A 20,701-nucleotide genomic window follows, 5' to 3' on the forward strand; every position below is an offset into this window, starting at 1 on the left:
TTTAATCAACTTGTAACCTTCAAGCATGACATAAGAAAATATCCATTGATTAGACTTATGGTGATGCATTAATTGTTTTTTTAACACAAGATATATATTATATAATATTTGTTGTATATGTTATGTAAGCTATTTTATTTATGTTTTGAATATGACACATGCATATATATGTTATTTTTCCTAATAATATTTGGAAATTTATATTGAATGTATTGATTTTTCTTTTTCTTTTGGAAAGGGAGTGATGTATGATATCAAGGGAAGTAAGTTTTGAAAGTGAAAAAGAAAATCATTTGAGAAATTAATGACAAATTATATGAGGTTGCGTTTGGATTTGATGGAGTATTTGAAGTAAAGATTTGAAATAACTTTATTTTGAGATGTATTTGAAATCCACCATGTTGATTTAAAAAATAACCAGTGGGGATTTAAAATCAATTGTCAAGTGGATTTATTGAAACAAACTAATGGATTTGTTATCATGAGCTTGAAATCTTAGCTTCAAAACCATAAATCCAAATGCAACTTTAGGTTATTAATTATTGGATTGATGAATTTCAAATTCCTTGAATAGTTTGGATGAACAAATTAGAACGAAACTCAAATTCACTTTATATAAAATTATGTGATTTCAATAATCATTATGACAGGTTTGAAACAACATAAAAGATGAGTACTGTAATTTGAAATATATAGTTCAAATCCCTCTTAGAACAAATCGCTATTTCGAAATCAAATATTTTCCATCCAAGTACAACCTCAAATCTTTCTTATTGCATAGTACTTCTCACTTTTCTTTTTTCTTTTTTTGGTTAAAAGTCTAGGGAAATTAACTCCGATTTACCCATTTCCGATAAAAATGGAAAACTACTTTTTTGATCTCATGTGTTTGTTTTTCTACGGTTTTGGTCATCTATACTATCAAATTTCCATTTTAGTCTAATATCTTTAGTTTTTTTTTTACAACAATTTTAGTCATTGTCATCGAGAGTACTGATAGGACACTACACACGATAGAGCAAAACGTCTAAAAGATTATATTAGAAAATATATTAAACACTCTATCCCAAATTACACATATCAAATCATGGACACTAAATAATACACTATTGGAGTCAAGTGTGAGTCATTTAAACTAATAATGCACTATTCATATGAAAAAGAAAAACTAAATAAATATATTATATATAATGTATTTGAATACATTCATTCCCTAACGTTTTTGTCTGATGATTGAATTTAAATGTAAATTCAATATTCAATTTCCATAGAGAATTGATTATATCCTAGCTAGATTTGGTTATAGTACATAATACTTTCAAAACTAGCCACATTCCTCGAACTTTTTGCAGGTGCATAATACTCTCAAAACCAGCCACATTCCTCCAGTTTGTTCTGTGTAAAAGTCGAAAACCAGCCTACACAGCTCTAGTCAGTGGGGCTGAAATTGGAAGCGAACTGGGGTAATCGTCCCACGACTTAATCGAAATAACAACACCCTCGTGTTATGGTGGTGATCCGTCATTTGAAAACTCGATAAACCTCATAAAAGTTCATGACTGTGCCTTTTTGTTTGTTGCATTGGATTTCCTGAATGAGTGGATACCTGCTTCAACAATTAAGCATTGATATCTTCCCTCATGTTAATCATGTACTATTCAATGTTAACAGCTAGGTGTACATGCAGTTCGTCAAACTTTTGTTTCCATTTTTCATGCATAACATGATTCCACTTCCTTATCGAGTAGAAGTCCAACTTTACACCAAATATAAATGTTTGAACATCAAGTTTCTTGATTGAAACATGATGGAAAATGCACTAATTGTATTGACAGAATCATGGTATTAACATTTTCAATGTTAATTAATATAAATTTCATGAATATAATCAACTCACAAATAATTATAAATCAAATTGTTTCCACCAGGGGGAAAAAACACAAAAATAAAAAATGAAAGAACCATTGCCTTTAAAGTCCCACTGCATGTTGTAACAAAGTATACATCAAGATGATAACAACTCAAGTTTGATATATACATGTCTTATATTTTTTTCTATAACTTCTGTTATAAGTATCCTTCATCTTCTGCGTCTCCAAGTCACCGAACACGCCGTATGCGCCGCTCTCGTCTTCGTAGCCATTATGTTCATTGTCACTAGCTTGATCAAGATCCATCAAATCTTCACCGTACAGAAAAATTTTGATCTTCGCATTCGATCCCTTGGGATTTGGTTCCTGCCCTTTAAGAAGGCTTACCACTTCCTTCATGTTAGGCCTTTTCTCTGCCTCAGTTTGAACACACAATGCAGCGACATTTACCGTCCTTATCAACTGATTTTCGTCGAAATTCCCCCGTAGCCTAGGATCTACGAGATCTCTGAACCTCCCTCTAGATATGAATGGCTCCGACCATTCCGTGATGGTCCGTTTAATGCCACCGGGAAGCTTCTCAATAGGCTTTCTTCCGGTGACCATCTCTAGCAGCAGAATTCCAAAGCTGTAGACATCACAACTCTCGGAAACCTTTCCCTACATTGCATACTCAGGCGCTAGGCATCCTAACGTGCCTTTTACGCGTGTAGTCATGTGACTAACGCCCTCCGGAATCAGCTTGGCGACCCCGAAATCTGCCACTAATGGATCAAAATTGGATTCCAACAGCACATTGCTAGCCTTGATGTCTCTGTGAATGATATGGGGTGTCACCTCATGGTGCAAGTACCTAAATATCATGAGGGAACAAAGACACATTATTTCAATTTTCATTTACAAATAATAAATCCTTTACTTGCACAAACTATTTATGGAAAATGTTTCCTTCAAATATATTTTTTAAAAATTAATCAAGAAACACATAAAGGTTTGGTTATGGTTTACTACAGAGACATTGTTTTTCCTTCATTAAATTTTAAAATATTGTTTGATTATATCAAAATTTGATAACATAATGTCATAATGAATAATTTTAAAATACATTAATAGAAAAGAGTTGCGGTTGAGTCTCGAATCCCAGACCTCGTCCTAAACCTGATATCTTGATGTCAGATGAGCTTTCAGCCATTGACACGACTGATTATTCAAATGTTGTTGTTTGAGGTATTCAAATATGAGAGAAAAGCAAGAAGAAAACAATGAAAACGGTTTTGTAGAGGCAAGTGTTGAACACTTTCTCCTTAAGAAAAATTTGCCCTCACAATGTGCTAGAGTTTGTGGCAATCTTCTCCCAAGATACAACTACAACACTTGAATAATGAGCACTCAAATATTCAAGTTCTATCACAAGGAAATGAATAAAACTCTCTCTTTTAGAAGAAGGAGATGCAAAAAGATGTAAAAATGTGTGTTTTGATTTTGAATAATCATGTATTTAATGATTTTCATGTGAAAAGACATGAGTTTTCATTCATAAGGGTGTCTCTTGGCCATTGTAACTGACCACAATCATCAAACAATGCCAATGAAATGAAAAAATTCAAGAAAAATTCGAAGGGACACGAAGGCCTGCAGGGGCGCCCGCTCGCGCGCGCGCGCTGCCGAGCGCTCTCGGCAGCGCCTGCCGAGAGCGCGCAGGTCCGCGCGCATGTGCACGCCTGCCACTGGCAAGAGCGCGGGCCTGCGCGCGCAGGTGCACGCCTGCCACTGTTCACGACCGAATTTTTTTTTTTTTCCATATTCATCCCTTACATGTTCCGACTACTCGTTTGAGTTTCATTCAACAGTTGATGAACTCTTTTCGAGTTTTATTCAGAACCACCGAACTTAATATTCGTTCATTAAGCTTCGTTTTTCGTTTCGAATTTTTCCAATCAAACACATTGATTTATTTGCTTAATTTTCATTCATTAAGCATCAAAATTTTCCAACAAATGTTAGCATGACAAGAATCTTACAACAAGCCTTCAGCAGATCCAAGTGCAATTTTCATTCTCTTATTCCAATCAAGCTGAACTTCTCCAGCAAACTGACCATGTAAATGAGAGAGCAAGCTGAGATTCGGCATGTAGTCGTATACGATGAGACGTTGATCGTTCCCGGCACAGTAGCCTCTAAGTCCTAACAGATTCTTGTGTCTCACCCTTCCAAGTACCTCAACTTCCACTGCGTATTCCATTTCGGCTTTCGAGTTAGACTTCAGTTTCTTGACCGCTATCTTAATTTATATATACATGAAAAATTACAGAAAAATCAGCATCAATAAAATATTCTCATATCCAAAACATGCAATCCTAATATTTATTTTTTTTCTAACCAAACTCCATCATATGACCTAATTTCATATTAATAAATATGATTTCTCAAGTTATTGACAAGTTCTCTGTATTGCTGCTCTTGGTAAAAGGAGCGATGCGACCTTGATTTCTTTAATAGTGGTGATATTGCGGAAATTTTGTGATTTTAATTTTTTCAACAAAAAAATCTGATGAAAATTTTGAAAAATCGAATCTTTATTTTGAATATCCAAAGAACATGCATGGTTTATATAAGTTTACTTGAAGTCCATCTGATGTTTTGCCCCAATGCACACTCCCAAAGCCTCCTTCTCCGAGCTTGTAATCTTCACAGAAACCATTTGTAGTAGAATTCAGCTCCTTGTACGTGAAAATTCTCCATGTATTGCAATTACCTCCACTGAATGCCAGCCTAAAAAACCCCCCAAAAAATGAATATTCTTAAATTATATTATATATATGACAAAACCAGATATATAAAATAAAATTATATATAATTTGTTTTTGAACGTACCCTTCCTCAACTTTTTCGGAATCACAGCAACTCAGGGATGATCCCATTGTTTGGCTTACAGGGTTTCTGAGTCCGAAATCAGACAAGTTTTCTTAGAGATTTCCGATTGTTTTGAATAAGTTGCACACCTACCGTGCACACCTATATGAACACCGATGGGGTGTCACTCACCCATTGCAGATTAGTTAAGTAGCAGGTGATTTAATATCCTTTGGCCAAGTTGTCATTTGTCAACATGGTGATTAAACAAAGTTTTACAACGCCAGATTACCCAAGATAAACTTGAATATATGTACATCTCGTATAAAAAATACACGGACTCAGAATCTAACTAAAGATTCAGGAAAATGATTTTTTTTTTTTTTTTTTTGTCAATTAACTTGTCTGACTTTGGATTTTTGCCAATTAAGTTGTCAAAGTTTGGATTTGGTACAGTAACTTTTAATTTCGGGTTATTTTGGTACAATTACTGATATGAAATCAGACAACTCAACAATTAATGAAAATTCACGTCATATATTGAGATCCAAATGCTTGAATTTAACTATATCAAATGGAAAATAACATTTCAGGTATATCATAGAAAATTAAATAGATCGCCAAGACATGATTGACGTATGCATTAATAGAGACATTATAATTGAGCTAAATAGTCAACTAGCTAGGAAACTAATTAAGAATAAGTTCTATTCTAAATAAACGATCAACATAACTAAATTCTTTAATTATCGATTATCGAAGTTAAATTTGGCTCGACGACATATTAAATCACGATTAGGTCCTATCAATTTTGTATCATGTTATGGTGGATACAAAACGTATGAATTTTTTTAACATGGATTGAAAATTCAGCCGTACGATTTAAAAATGAAACATATATATAGACTTAAAAATGTTAATTACAAAGCCGGACTATTATATTTTAATAAATCAAACATTGCTTCCCATTAAAAAAAAAAAATCTAACATAAACAGACTGTGATATTCATTGAAAGTTTATGTTAAATTGGACAAACGAACATCATATCCGTCCATATCCCGGCTTTTTCGGGTTTGAGGAATCTCCGAACCTGAATTTGCGGGGATCATCTCCATTTCCGCTTCAAAAATAGAAATATGACGAGGAAGAGGCAGGTTCTGAGATTGGTTCGGGAATTCAGAACCCGAACTTATTTTTACTAATAATAATAATGTTATTAATTGTTATTATTGGGACAGATACGGACATGAGGATATTATCCTTGTACCCACCTCGGACTATTTCAAGGATTCAAAAAAATCTTTGAACCCGAACCTAAAAATAGACCCCAAACCCGTCTCATGATTTTGGGTTTTCCCCACGCGGCCCCGAGCCCACTCGAAAATTGTCATCTCTACGTCGTAGTAATAGGTATTGCCATTTTTATGTTATATAAAACAAGTTTACATGACGAACTAAAGCCGAAAATTAACGATCTAAACGATCAAAATCGCAACGAACTCAAATTAAAATACCAATTTCACAATTTTCCCTTCAAATTAACCAATTTTCATTCACCATAAGATATTCACATATTTAGATATCAGCTTTTTTCATGTCGATTGAATTATAATAAAAATACAAAGTTCAAAAGCTAAAATTTTAGATAGATCAGGATTAATACATTAACTCTAGAATTTTAATCAAATAGTGCTCGTAATTCCCATTATTTTAGTTTCATAATCTTTAAAAAAAAATTTAAAGACAAATGAAAATATTATAAAGATTTTATATATTTAATTTGACCATCTGAACATCATAAATTCCTTGAGAAACTCTAAAAACGATCAAATCAGATATCTAAGGATATTACAAATTTTATATCGATATTAAATCTAATATTATCATCACAAAAACTCACGGGTCAATTTTGTAAGAAGAATATTCTATTTGGGTCGCTCATGAAAAAATATTATTTTTATGTCAAAAATATTATTTTTTATTATAAATATGTGCGACGAGACTGTCTCACAAGAGACATACTCTGATATCACATGCATGCAAAATTTTGATCCCCCAAGTGGAAAACGTGATCAAGGATGATTTTCGGTTCAAAATATCAGATTTCTAGATTTTTTTTTAAGTTAATTAATAAAAAATATATAAAATTTACATATAATTTTAAAAAAAAAAAAAATTGGGTGTCTATCCATGTGGCTCCGCCACTGATCATTAGTCTGTCAAAGATAATTCAACGTTTGCTGAGTTTATTAGCTTAGGATATTAGAGGACGTACAAAATAAATCAAGAGAATTTTAATGTTGAACAGATCGAAAGGAATAAAAAAATTTGTCGATTGTAAATTTTGAGATTTGTAATGTCATTAATCAGAAAATAATTATCGCGAAATAATTATCGTTGTAATTTGAGAGAAGAATTGACATGAATGAACCACAATCAGTGTATCGAGGCAACAATTTGAACAACAAATAAAATCGTAATGTAATCATAAAATGTTACATTGAGCCAAAATTTTCTCTAAATTGCGCGTGTTTATATTGATAAGGTAAGTCAATTTTATTCATATTTACTATGACATAAAAAGTAATATTTTTCATAAGTTGAGTCGGATCAGATATTCATCTTACAAAATTTACTCATGAGACGATATTACAAGAGTTTTCGATCACGTTTAATAGCAAATCGCCTTAAGTTTGAAAATATGGGGAATATTATGGGGAAAGAAGAACGAATAATCGATTTAGATTCCGACGAAACAAAAAACTCTACAAATCCAAATGACATGTCTCTATCAAAAAATAAACTATATTATATCCAAAATATTGAATAATGCAATTAACTATATAAACATATGTCACTAAATAAATTACATGTTTATGTAAACTAGTGATTGAAAAGGAGTTCGAGGAGAAAATGGGTGTAGAGGACTAAAATTCTCAGACTAAAAAGATTGAAATGGCATACTTGTTTGTAATTTATTTATGTCGAAAAATATATAATTATATGTATAAAAGACATATAAGTTTTATAAATTCATATAAGATAAAACTATTAAATGAAATTTCCAGGGTTTCATATTAAACCAGTAAATAATAATAACTAAATCACAAAAACTGCTATAAAACTATCTTACATATTAATTTTGTGAGAAGAATCTGCTATCCGACCCAACTATAAAATATTATATTTTATGTCAAAAGTATTACTTTTATTGAGCGGATCGACCCGTCTTACATAAGACCTACTATGAGCAACATGAACGCGTGTATATTGTTTGTCAGATGTGAGGACCATGATCTTAATGTATAGATTGTATTTCCGCTAAAATCTTTCATACAAACATAATATATAGTTCAAGCTCACATCCTCTCATTCATATATATTTAAAGCTCAAATATATATATAATTGGGTTTAATATTATTAGAAAGTATAATATATAATTTTAAATCAATTTGATATTTCATGAATGGGCCCACTATCCCTGACACATCCCTAGCTCAAATTGAAGACATGCTCATGACAAACCTATGTATTTTTCTATAAATATCAGCTTTGAATGTCTAATTCATTCATATTCACTAAATTACTTTTCAGCGACACCTTTAGCTGTTCTTCATATATATCTTCAGTATCTGACTTAAGCGTCGGAGGGACTACGCCGAGACATCTTCCCGGCCTCCTTCTAACGATCTTCTTCGTGATTTTAGGCTCATGGTAAATTCGAAGCATGTGTCTAGATTAGTGTCACTTGTTAGAATCGGATCCTAAATTTTAAGTGAGTAACACAATTGAAATATTTTCGGTAGATAGGGATTGAAAATGACTTATTGGCTGCAATACGGACACGGAGACTTAAATAAATCTCACCTTTTTTTCACTCTCTTTTCTCTGATATATGCCTATCTCTATGGCGAATGGGCAAATTCAATACTAATTTGGTATATTGTCCCATCAACACCCTAATCAATAACGAATCCGAACTATAATTACTACCAACCAATATCAATTTTTTGTTTTAGTTTGACTTGTAATATTTATCGAAATCCAAACGTGATATTTTAATTATTGTACAATATAAAAGATTTTACTCTTATCGTTCTACGAACTATAACTTTTAGTAAAGAATCAAATGTTTTTCAATTCGACATTTTGTTTTGTTCTTTCCCAAAAGAAAATTTGGGTCAAGATTTTATTTGACTAACATATATATATATATCATAACAATATCAAAGATAAATGAATCCATGATATGGAAAATTTAACGAAATGAAATTTAAAACTTTGGAAAAAATCGGGAATATCAATATCTTACATTATCTCATAACTATGCACACTTTCTCATTTATTATATATACTACCGGATCGTGGGTATTATGTCACACGCGATGTGTGTTAACTGCAAAAATATTCGAGAATTAATGATTTTTTTTTTGAATTTACAATAAAAAAAATTTAAATTTTTAAAATTGAAACGACAAGAAAGATAAACATAGAACATGAAGTTGAGTCATTAAATAATATTTTTAAAATACTATTAGCGTTAAATAATATATTTATTACATCGTGGATGGATTCAGAGATTAGCAGAAAAGAGTGGACATGATTTACAACTAAAAGTAAATGAAAATATAGAATAAAGAAGTCAAAAAAAAAAATTTAAATTACATGCCATGTTTTAGTCTAATATTAAATAAATTAATTTTCATGCCAACAATTCCCTTACCTGTTATGCAAGGGATTTGATCCGGTTGGAACAAGACGCTTATCTTCATCTGTAACGTCCTTGGACGAATAATACCTGGAAAAATGCAGCATCGCTGATCTTGATGATGATATCATCTCAGTCTCCGATTCATCGGAAAACTTATGCATCTTCGGAGAAAGAAGGATGATCGATTCTCTTGCCGCCGCAGCTTTCGAGCTTAAGTTTGCTATCATGATTTGGTGATGAATAAGAAGAGCAAGTAAAAGTAAAATTAATACCCTCATTTTGGAGAAGGTTCGTGACAACAGCATCATTCAACAATGAGTTGTTGATTTTANGAAATTCGTGTATTAAAGACTGTTTAGGAACCGATGTCGGTACGACGGGCCATGCAAAAGTTAGTACGGTTCAAAGTCGATCGACCGAGTAGATTACGCAGGGCTAAGTCTAATGGTTACATTGTATAAAAGCACATGTACAGATTTTGTAATATATAAGTTCTACATTAATATTTTGGGATTATACGCGTATAGCACATGCGGTTTAAGCGAGAAAATAGACTAGCTAGTCTATGTTATAGTTGGAGTTTTTTTTCTTTTTATCTTTCGACGAGTCAAACTCAAATATTCAAAAGTTTGATTTAATTTGGTTTGGTTCGATTTGGTTTGGTTATATCTTTACTTCAAACCATAGAATCTTGTGGTGACGACCCAAAAAAATATTACAGTATTTAATGTATCTAAATCTAATGAGCCCATAAAACACAATGCATGGGGAAAAGGTTGGGAGAGTTAATAGGCAACTACGTACCATAAAGAGTGGGAGTTCTGATGCAACACCATATATTATATGTTAACGGTCTCACGAGTTAATTTTGTGAAATAAATTTTTTATATGAATTACTTATAAAAATATTAATTTTATTGTAAATATGTGTAAGTTGATTCGTCACAGATAAAATTCATTCTATTATATATATATATATATATATATATATCATAACATTGATTACACTCGAAATGAATGTATTGGGTATGAAAGGGAAATGAAGCAACATATGTTCAACTCATAGAGAAATTGGAAAAATACTTTCATTCAGTCTTTTTTCTGCATTGAAAACTTCTCTGAATAACCTGACACACAACTGCAGGAATTAATTAATTAATACCATTGCGTTGCTATATGTACGACATCTCCTTTTTGCACGTCATAGCTAGAATTATTGGGCAAATTTTTAAAGTAAAAAAATTTGTGTAAGACGATTTTATGGATCATATTTTGTGAGACGGATCTTTTATTTGAGTTATTCATGAAAAAATATTATTTTTTATGTTAAGAATATTATTTTTTATTGTAAATATTGGTAGGATTGATCCGTCTCACAGATAAAGATTCGTGAAATCGTCTCACAAAACACCTACTCAAATTTTTATTATGATATTTCTATTCTTTTATTTTATATATGTTTGACTATTAATTTCTTTAAAATATAATGAATTAATGTTAGTTATGTGATAATAAATTTTGGTCCTTTTCAAATAATTAAATAACATACAGTTTAAAGCAAAGTTTCAGGTTTAGAATATTTCAGTGAAAATATGGGTAATTAATATTGCGATTGAACCAATTTGAATTTTCTTAATTAAAACTTTATATGAAAAATGTTAATTCATTTATTTGACCATATAAATTTAATTTATCTAATATTTAATTTAACTTAAGCTTGCAAATGTCTATTTAATTTGAGCTAGCAGATCTAAATGATTAATTAATTCCCCCCCCCCTTATATTACTAATTACATTATATTATCTAAGGATTTTAGTCACATGCCTTCCTAATTTTCTCATGTTATTGTTGATTCATATAAGCTACTAAAAAAATTAATACACTTCACAGACATACATATATCCTGTGTATGTGAAGTTCTTTATAAAGAATTAAAAAACAATTTGTATTCAAGAATTTAATCAAAAAAATTTAAGTTTTATTTATTAAAAAATATTATTAATTTTTTCAAATCAAGTGCCAATAAAATTATATGATTTTTATATGTGTAGTATAATAATTTAATTTAAAAAATTCATGACTACGATTTTAGACCTAACGGAATTTCAAGATTGTAAGTTATTAAATTAAATAAAGATATGGAACGGACCATTTAAGTAATACAATCGGACTTTATCCAGTTCAACCGGACACTGCATGCTTCATTGCATTTGATATTTGAGTCAGACATCACAAAGTCTAAAACTATCTTACCTATCAGTTACTGACTAATCGTAGATGAGAAACATGATAATCAATAAGTCAGAATGTCTACCAATAAGACATTTGTTTCGGTCTTCTCTCTCATGAGATCAACTTGACAAAGTTATCTATCACTACTTTTGACAAGACGTCAACAAATCATTAAATGCATCATACTATAATTCAAGAAATAACGAAGATAAAATTGCATTTCATGAGAAAAAAATCGAAGTTTGAAAACAATTTGAATGTTAGAATCAAGAGAAACTATAAATTGAGAGTATATTCATTTATTTGAGGTTGTCCAAACAAATTACAAGTCTACAAACTCTCAATTTTCTCAAAATTTTCAATAACACTTATTTGAACAATTATTCAACCGCTCGCAAACTCCCACGTTCAAGTTCATTACAGATAATTAGGGATCAAACAAGGTTTTCTCACAACTTCTCAAATCGTCGTTAAAATCTCTGCCGAGAGTTGTTTGAATATGAGGATTTATTTACTTAAAATTGTTGTATTGTTGTTTAAGTAGAACTAGGAATTTCATTTATCAAATGATAAGTCCTAAATCGAAGTGAGTTTGTATAAATCGTTGTAAAATCAAAGTTTTCTATGTAATTTCTTCTTAGGTGGAACAAGACAAACATAAAAGTTTTAACATTCGAACTTCCATAAAATCTCGTGTTACTTTCTTTACTGCATTTTACTTTTATGCGGTTCACTTTGCTAAAAGCCTAGTCATTCTATCATTTCATCATCTAGATCTAACATGACAATTTTGCACTTTGTAAAATACTTTTAAGTGGTCCAGCTACATCTGTCCGGTCGAGAAAAATATTTTTATAGTTAACAACAGTTAAGTTCGATTTGAAAATCATCTCAAGTCAAAATATTTCGAAAAGAATTTTAAAAATTTTATTCATCATTTCTAAAATCTAAACTTGATTCTAACATTTCATATAAAAATTGTGATTTGAAAGGGGAGGGGAAGATATAGGGAAAAATGATTTAAGATGTCCATCCAAATAATAGGTTGAAGTCAAGATAATTTTTGACATTTTATAATTATACTTAATGTTTTAATGGTTGTATTTTAATTAATTTTATGTAGTAATTAAAAGTTTATTGAAATTTAGAATATCTCTAAACTTTTATAGCGTTTTTAAAATTGAAGGATGAATATCACTAAACAAAATTTGTTTCAATACTATTAAAATTTTTATAAAGTTTAGATTATATATTTTAGACTTTTAAATTCCACAAAACTCTTTAAAAAGTCACTTGTTCTCCTTTGTCGAATGTAGCTCACAAGAGAAAAAGTAAAAACAACGTTGCCTGTAAACAACAACAAAGCTTTCACTAGAGGTTTAATTTATAACATATATCCATACGTAATTATATTATATTGTTGAATATTTAATAAAATAAATTTATAAATCAAAATGATTAAATTCATATATCACAATATGTCAAGAATTAACGTCGAATTATCAAAAAATCTAAATAAAAGTAAATGCATACAAAAATCTATTGATTGATCTAGCGTTGGAGTTATGGATTTTCCAAGACAACATAGAATCGATCACCTTATTCTTGTCTTAGATAAAAGAATGAGAGATATCTAGAATATGTATGCTGTATGTATATATTCTATGCTATTCTATGTGTCTCGAAGACCGTAACCTTATACAACCTTAGTAATTTTCGACCCATTATAGAAGACTTAATTAAACTGAGTTTCTACACATTAGGTGGATCATACCAATTTAATTAATACTTTGAAAACTCATAATTAATCAGATCGTCTTATCGGTTCATTTATTAGATATCTTCTCCATATACAATTAATTAAATTATGCGAGCCTACCAAATAATTCTCACATTTTTTTATAATATATTTATTCAACCTATATAATAATTATTCAAAGCACATAATTTTAGGGAAAATAAACACTGGAAATAGTTAGTGCCAATGAATAATTTGAAGACAATGGTGGAAGTGATTATTGTTTTAATAATCCGCCATCCGTAAAAGCATCCGTAAAAGCGTAGACGAGAAAGCAAATGCCATAAATATCTGCTGTAGCATTCATTATCTTCATAGCATCACTCACTCACTCACCCACCAACCAACAGATTTTTCTTGCTTCGCCGAACTGTATTATTTTTCTTGGAACATTATCACATGCAAATTCCGCGATTGATCCTCTCTTTTTGGCTAACCCCAAGCTTAACGTGTCCAACACGATTTTGCTATTGTCCCTAATCGCTGCCTAACCTTAAAAACCCGCAATTTCTTTGTATGGGTTGAAACGGGCTGTGTACAGAATCTTGATGGAGAGGGATAGTGATTTGGAGTCTGATCTGTGTGATGAAGGTGATGAAGAGGAGGGAATTGGAGCTGGGTTAGGGTTTTTGTTGAGGAAGAGTGGTGGAGACCAGTCGCCGTTCTGTGTAGACTCTCTTTTGCAGCCTGCGCCTTGTGGGTTTATTGTCGTCGACGCGTTGGAGCAGGATAATCCCATTATTTATGTCAATTCCGTGTTCGAGATGGTGACGGGATATCGTGCTGAGGAAGTTCTTGGACGTAACTGGTAAATCTTTTTTCTTTTTGTTTTCCCTAGCTGTGATTGTCTTTATTTCTTCCTAATCTCACTTCGAGATTCATCTTCAAGCGAATGACTCTGTTTGATGCTGCTGTATTACAGATATATTGGTGCTGATTTCATGTGCATTTGGAAAGTCTCTCCTTTTGTTTTTTGTTTTTAAAAAATTTAGTTGGGTTGCTTATTATTATTATTATTATTATTATTATTATTAATTGTTGATAGTTGATACAATTTCTGGATGAGAAGTAATTTCACATGATTTAATTTTTGTGTAACATCTATTTTACTTGACTTGGTTTTCTCCTTTCAGAGTAGCAACTTTGAATCATGAATTTGATGTCATGTTTTCATTTCTTTTGATTTTTCTGTATTGTTATTATTTATTTCATACTTATATAAACTTAATGAAAAACTAAATCCTTAATTTGGCAATTCAATGGACACATATAAGCCTTCCAATTATGTCACCCATTCCAGAGGTGATTATCGATAGATAGATAAATGATATTGTCTTGAGCTGGATTTGAACTCCATGGGTTCCTGATTACGTCAGGATTTCGTTATGTTTAAAATGTTCTGTTATCAGATATACATTTTCCGTAATAAACAACAGGATAAAGGCCTTGGATGTTTCTGATCCAGTGTGCCGTGAGTGTGCTTCTAGATAAAAACAGGATAGAAGTTGGGAAATGAATGCCAATTTTGAATTTTCTTTCAGTAAAATTTTTATTCATTGGAAGATTGCAGATTCTTTGCTGTCTAATTGAGCCACTGCACTCAATTTTTGTCTAATATCAGGGTCAAGGATTCAGCTATAATATCATGTGCCAGTTATTGATTTATTATTAAATTATGGATGTAATGTGCAGTAACTTTTATACTAGGTTGATAAGTTGAGATCAATATTCAATTCATTGTCTCTCTTTTATTTGTCATATGAGTGCCAAGTATTTTCCTAACTTCAGCATGAATGATACTGTGATTGTTGAAGCTACCAAGAGATATTTGGTCCTGGTTGATATGTATGATACTCATGTCTCAACTTTGTCGAAATTTCTGTAGCCGCTTCTTGCAATGCAGAGGCCCATTTGCTAAGCGAAGTCATCCTCTTGTGAACTCCTCGGTAGTTGCTGACATGAGAAGATGCATTGAGAGAGGGATTGAGTTTCAAGGAGAACTACTGAATTTTAGAAAAGACGGATCCCCAATGATGAATAGGCTGCATATGACCCCAATATATGGTGATAATGAAACAATAACACATATAATTGGCATACAGGTCTTTGCAGAAGCAACCCTTGATTTGGGTCCACTACCTGGATCTTCACTCTTGGAATCTGCGAGGGCATCTGCAAGGTTTAGATTTAATGTTTCTTCTTCCGAAGAGGTATTAGATGGGAGTCGGAATATTAGCCGTGGGATTTGTGGGATGATGCACTTAAGCGATGAAGTACTTTCTATGAACATCCTTTCACGACTTAGCCCAAGATATATTGCATCTATCTCCTCAGTTTGTCGGCGACTTTATGAGCTAACGAAGAATGAAGACCTGTGGCGAATGGTCTGTCAAAATGCATGGGGTAGTGAAACAACTCGAGTATTAGAGGCTGTGCCTGGTGCTAAAAGATTAGGTTGGGGAAGATTGGCAAGGGAACTTACCACTCTTGAAGCAGCAGCATGGAGAAAACTAACTGTTGGAGGTGCCGTTGAACCCTCCCGTTGCAACTTCAGTGCATGTGCTGTTGGGAATCGTGTTGTTCTTTTTGGTGGAGAAGGTGTCAACATGCAGCCCACAAATGATACCTTTGTATTAGATCTGAACTCCAGCAATCCCGAATGGAAATACGTCAAAGTGAGTTCTCCACCGCCTGGGCGATGGGGTCACACTCTTTCTTGTGTGAATGGTTCTCATCTCGTTCTATTTGGGGGCTGTGGTAGACAAGGCTTGCTCAATGATGTCTTTGTGTTGGATTTGGATGCCAAACACCTTACTTGGCGTGAAATCTCCAGCTTAGCTCCACCACTTCCTAGATCTTGGCATGGCTCCTGCACCCTCGATGGGACAAAGCTGGTAGTCTCTGGTGGTTGTGCTGATTCCGGAGTTCTTTTGAGCGACACTTTCTTGCTTGATCTTTCAATGGAGAAACCCGTGTGGCGAGAGATACCAGTAGCATGGACTCCACCTTCACGTTTGGGTCACACTTTATCTGTTTATGGTGGTAGGAAAATCTTGATGTTTGGAGGTCTTGCCAAAAGTGGTCCTCTACGGTTCCGATCAAGTGATGTGTTCACCATGGATCTTAGCGAGGATGTGCCCTGTTGGAGATCTGTCACGGGCAGTGGAATGCCTGGTACTGGTAATCCAGGAGGCATAGCTCCTCCTCCTCGGCTTGATCATGTGGCTGTGAGTCTTCCTGGTGGTAGAATCCTCGTCTTCGGTGGCTCTGTGGCAGGTCTACATTCTGCATCTCAGCTCTATCTACTTGATCCAACTGAAGAGAAGCCAAACTGGAGAGTTTTAAACGTTCCTGGGCGACCTCCAAGATTTGTGTGGGGACACGGTACATGCGTTGTTGGAGGGACAAGAGCTATAGTCCTTGGAGGTCAAACAGGGGAGGAGTGGATGCTGACTGAGATTCACGAACTATCATTAGCAAGCTCTGTTATCTAATATGGACGGTGGGAAAAATGGACACAGAGAAGGTTCTTCTCAGAAAAAAACATTATTTCGTGTTCAAGAAATTGACACCCATTCTAAGAATCCATTCCATGGACACCAAATCTGCATAAGAAAATGCATGACTGCAAGTCCAAGAAACCCGATCAGTACCTGTACATAAATTTGTTCCCTCTCTTGGGCTCACTCCAGCCGATGGCCAATCTCGCTTTGATTTTGTGATTTTTGTATGACCGTTTGGAGAAAAATTGCCTAATTCGTAGGTCTAGTTTAATAGCTTGTGCATGGATGTGTTCTGCTTCTGGTCGTGTGCTGAACTTAGCAGAAACAACAAAAAAGGAGCTGGAAGAAATCAAAATTTTTTTTAGTGTAATGTTACTGTTAGCTTACTTTTCGTCATGTTTTTAGCAGATGCTGTAATGTTTCACAATTTTGACCGATTTATTATTTGATCAATACAAGGTTTAAGAAGTTGGAATATGTATTCTATGATTGAACTTATATAAAGTAAATGTAATTTTTTTTTTCATGTTTTCATTAAAAAAGTTAAAATGAGACCCATGAGTTGAAAGGATCATATAGGTGACCACGGCAAGAAGCATGGAGTGGTGTTCACCCGTTCGTCCAGCACACTCCCAGTTCAAGATCGACGTAACATGTTGAATATATTTATTGATAATCCTTAAGTTAACTTCCAGATTCAAATTTCTTGGGCATTACACATAGAATCGAGTTTGATCTAAAAATAAACCACCAATTGGATTACTTTCGAGGTAAAAAAAAAAATATCATCTTCGAGTGAGACAACCAAAGGAAGAACTTGCATACGATACTGGCCACTCTTTATATATAAGAAACAGTCTCAAAAAACATAAAGCCGAGGATTGCGGTCTAGCACATCAGAATCATACAGATGAATTGATATACAATATGAATCTTGGAAGATTTTCAAGAACCATTGTAAAAACAGCTCCAAGCATGAAGAGCAGAACAAAAGTAAGTAATATCTTTCCAACGTACATGAAACTGATCCGTGATTGTGGTTTAGACCTTGCAGAATGTGAATCAACGAGACCCTGCTCCGGTACCAATGCATTAGGTAGCCTTTGTAAGTACTGAGAGTCACGAAGCCAATAATTTCTATTTAGAAAACTATGCAACGTATGACATACAAAAAATTACGCATTCACTTCTCTCTTTTCTACCTCAAACTGTAATATTATGCGACTAACAGTGGGGGAATATATGATTGTGATTGATTATCTCTCAGTAACTACAGTATACCAGTAACACTCTAGAAAGTAGAAAAAAACAAATCGCAAGTATTACAGTTTTCCATTTGCATCATGGATTAATGTCATTCAAAATGCTACTCGTACAACAATCACAAGCAAGAAATTTCTATGATGCAAGTATGCAACTTTATCGAGGTAAACACAAGATCTCCAGTGATTTTCCCGCCACCTAAATCATCTTATGTTGAGAAAACCAAAAGTATCAACTGCCAAACGGCTCGAATTTAAATGTTTTGTTAAGGAATTTGTGTAAAAGTGGAAGTTATGTAAGTACCTATATCTTGGACAGGACAGCTAAATGCAAATCGTGAGTTCACAATATGAAATGAAAAGTTATTGTTAAGAAAACAGGACGCCTCACCAAATCAACAAAAGAATCAAGAATTTCCTTTAAACGATGCTTATTTTACGCTTGCTTTTGTTTTTTAATGGCAACCTTATGAAGATGAGTGTATTTGTATTAGACATGGTTTGAGGCCGGGAAAAGGTTACAACTTACAATGGGCGAGTTTGGATACAGCAAGACTTGTAATAAAAATTTTATAAAGCTAAACTTTTTGATTCCTTTTTTTTTTTGGGAAAAAAAAACCACAAGCATTTTAGGTTAAGAATAATAGTAAGATCTAATTTTTTTTATTTGAAAAGGTAAGCCCAAACTTTAATAACCTTATTTTCTAACTTCTTAATTTCATCTTATAGAACACTCTTTAAGATTAAAGGCCTAACCCACTGGCTTTTTCCGAATCAACTTCTTCATGCTAACACAGTCAATACCATACTGCTCCAACCAATTTCTCATGATTTCTTACATGGCAAGGGTCAATCAAAAGCCACCAGCTTTCTGACATCTTATTTTTAAGCAACCGCATCCCAACAATAATATATTCAAAAAAATATCAGACAGGAAACCACACACCATAGAACATGCCTTCTCCAGGCTTTTCCTTTCACAATCTCCTCTGCATTAATCTTGTTTTATATGAAAGTCATTTAGTCAAAACTCATAATTCAAAGATTTCACACCAAAACTTGTACCTTAGCAGATACTTTCCGAACTCGAGCTGGTTCAATGTGTACCCATTTATCACCTATTAAAAAAACACAGTAAAGAAAAAGATATAAGTGGCCTTGTGACGGGGCAACTCACCTCCCTCTGGTGATCACAATTTGGGGTCATTTAACAAAATCCAGGTGTAGATCAAATGGGACAATAGGGATGCTCCCCAAAATTCAAAATTTCATCAATAATTTTATAAAAAATGCGATTTTTCCGATAATAAACTAAGTTGCCTCCAATAAATTTATAGGTCATCCCCAACCAAAAGCAAGATAGAATATCACATGAAAGAGAATCACCATATGAATGTTCCACAGTCTGCAACTTCCAAGCAGGGCCGTACTTAGCGAGCACTGAATTGGGGCCAAAGCCAACAGGCTCTTCTTCCCCTTCTTTCACTGCTTCAATGTGCGAAACAAGTGTAACATTCTCAAAACTATCACTGTCATTGTCCTTAAGTAGCCTCTTATTTATCAAATTCACCGCAAATCCAGCTTCAGTGCCGGAAGAAAAACGTAGAACCTTTCCTGAACTCCTGCATTCTACCTCCACAAACTACAAATTTGAAACATATTTTTCAATTAAACAAACAATCTGCATAATTAAAAGGAAAAACAATCGGACCTCAAAAGTGCGAGAATATTAATTTAATTAGCTAAAATCAAAATCTTGAAATAACTATCAACCATCAAACCACCATTCATAATCCCCTTCTTGTTTACAAAATTCACCAGAAAACGCTAAATCCTGCCTGAACGAACTCATGCAGGCTACAAAATTTGATCTTAACAGAACAGATATCCTTAACTCCATCAAGAATCTGAGCGGGCGACGGGCATGCATGAAATAGAATTCAGATGGGTATTCTAAAATATTATTGTAAGACCTAAAAAATAAAGATTTGGGACAATCGTAGAAGAATAAATTGCGTCCTCTGGCTGGAAAATACGAAGAGAGTGATGGAGCTCACCGGTGGATGTGCCTGAGGATGTTTGACTTCTGTATCAGCTTTGTCCTCAGCCATATGAATCAAAAAGGGGGCGATGGTTATTGGATCGTAGAAATTTCTATGGTTGATTGGGAATATGAAGAATCACCTCAATTGCATCATTTGGATCAACGAAAAAGATAAAAAAAAAATATATATATATATATATATGTATAAATCCAATACAAACGCCTCCTTTGTAAATTTCTTATGGTTGAAAGCTACGAAGACTCTCACCGGTAATAACCGATTTTTTCCTCTTTGAATGCATGAAATCAGTGGCAAGGGTGAGGTAAGATTTTGACGTGACGTCATTTAGGCTGTGTTTGTATGTATATATATATTATAAATTTGTAAAATTTAACACTTAAAAAATTCATAATATTTTTTTAA

The 20,701-nt window shown here is 33.1% G+C and overlaps 2 protein-coding genes and 1 pseudogene across 3 annotated transcripts; 1 reads left to right on the forward strand and 2 right to left on the reverse strand.

Moving 5' to 3' along the window:
* Positions 1 to 1,970: 1,970 nt before the first annotated feature.
* On the reverse strand, positions 1,971 to 4,792 carry LOC140962289 (PTI1-like tyrosine-protein kinase At3g15890; annotated as a pseudogene).
* An 8,933-nt stretch (positions 4,793 to 13,725) lies between these two features.
* On the forward strand, positions 13,726 to 17,112 carry LOC140963004 (adagio protein 1-like). Its single transcript, XM_073422201.1, has 2 exons — positions 13,726 to 14,276; positions 15,354 to 17,112. Exons 1-2 carry the CDS (start codon positions 14,017 to 14,019, stop codon positions 16,960 to 16,962), a joined length of 1,869 nt encoding a protein of 622 aa, XP_073278302.1. The 5' UTR covers positions 13,726 to 14,016; the 3' UTR covers positions 16,963 to 17,112.
* Positions 17,113 to 17,597: 485 nt separating this feature from the next.
* Positions 17,598 to 20,606, reverse strand: LOC140962420 (uncharacterized). Of its 2 annotated transcripts, none has more exons than XM_073421297.1 (4): positions 20,291 to 20,606; positions 19,620 to 19,875; positions 19,299 to 19,351; positions 17,598 to 18,044 (listed from the first exon to the last, which is right to left on the reverse strand). In XM_073421297.1, exons 1-4 carry the CDS (start codon positions 20,342 to 20,344, stop codon positions 17,874 to 17,876), a joined length of 534 nt encoding a protein of 177 aa, XP_073277398.1. In that variant the 5' UTR covers positions 20,345 to 20,606; the 3' UTR covers positions 17,598 to 17,873. The 2 variants fall into 2 exon arrangements, with proteins under 2 accessions (XP_073277398.1, XP_073277397.1); XM_073421296.1 differs by having other exon boundaries at positions 17,604 to 18,083; positions 20,291 to 20,605.
* Positions 20,607 to 20,701: the final 95 nt, after the last annotated feature.

Source organism: Primulina huaijiensis, chromosome 17 (genome assembly GCF_012295235.1).
Source record: "Primulina huaijiensis isolate GDHJ02 chromosome 17, ASM1229523v2, whole genome shotgun sequence".
Classification (NCBI taxonomy): Eukaryota; Viridiplantae; Streptophyta; class Magnoliopsida; order Lamiales; family Gesneriaceae; genus Primulina; species Primulina huaijiensis.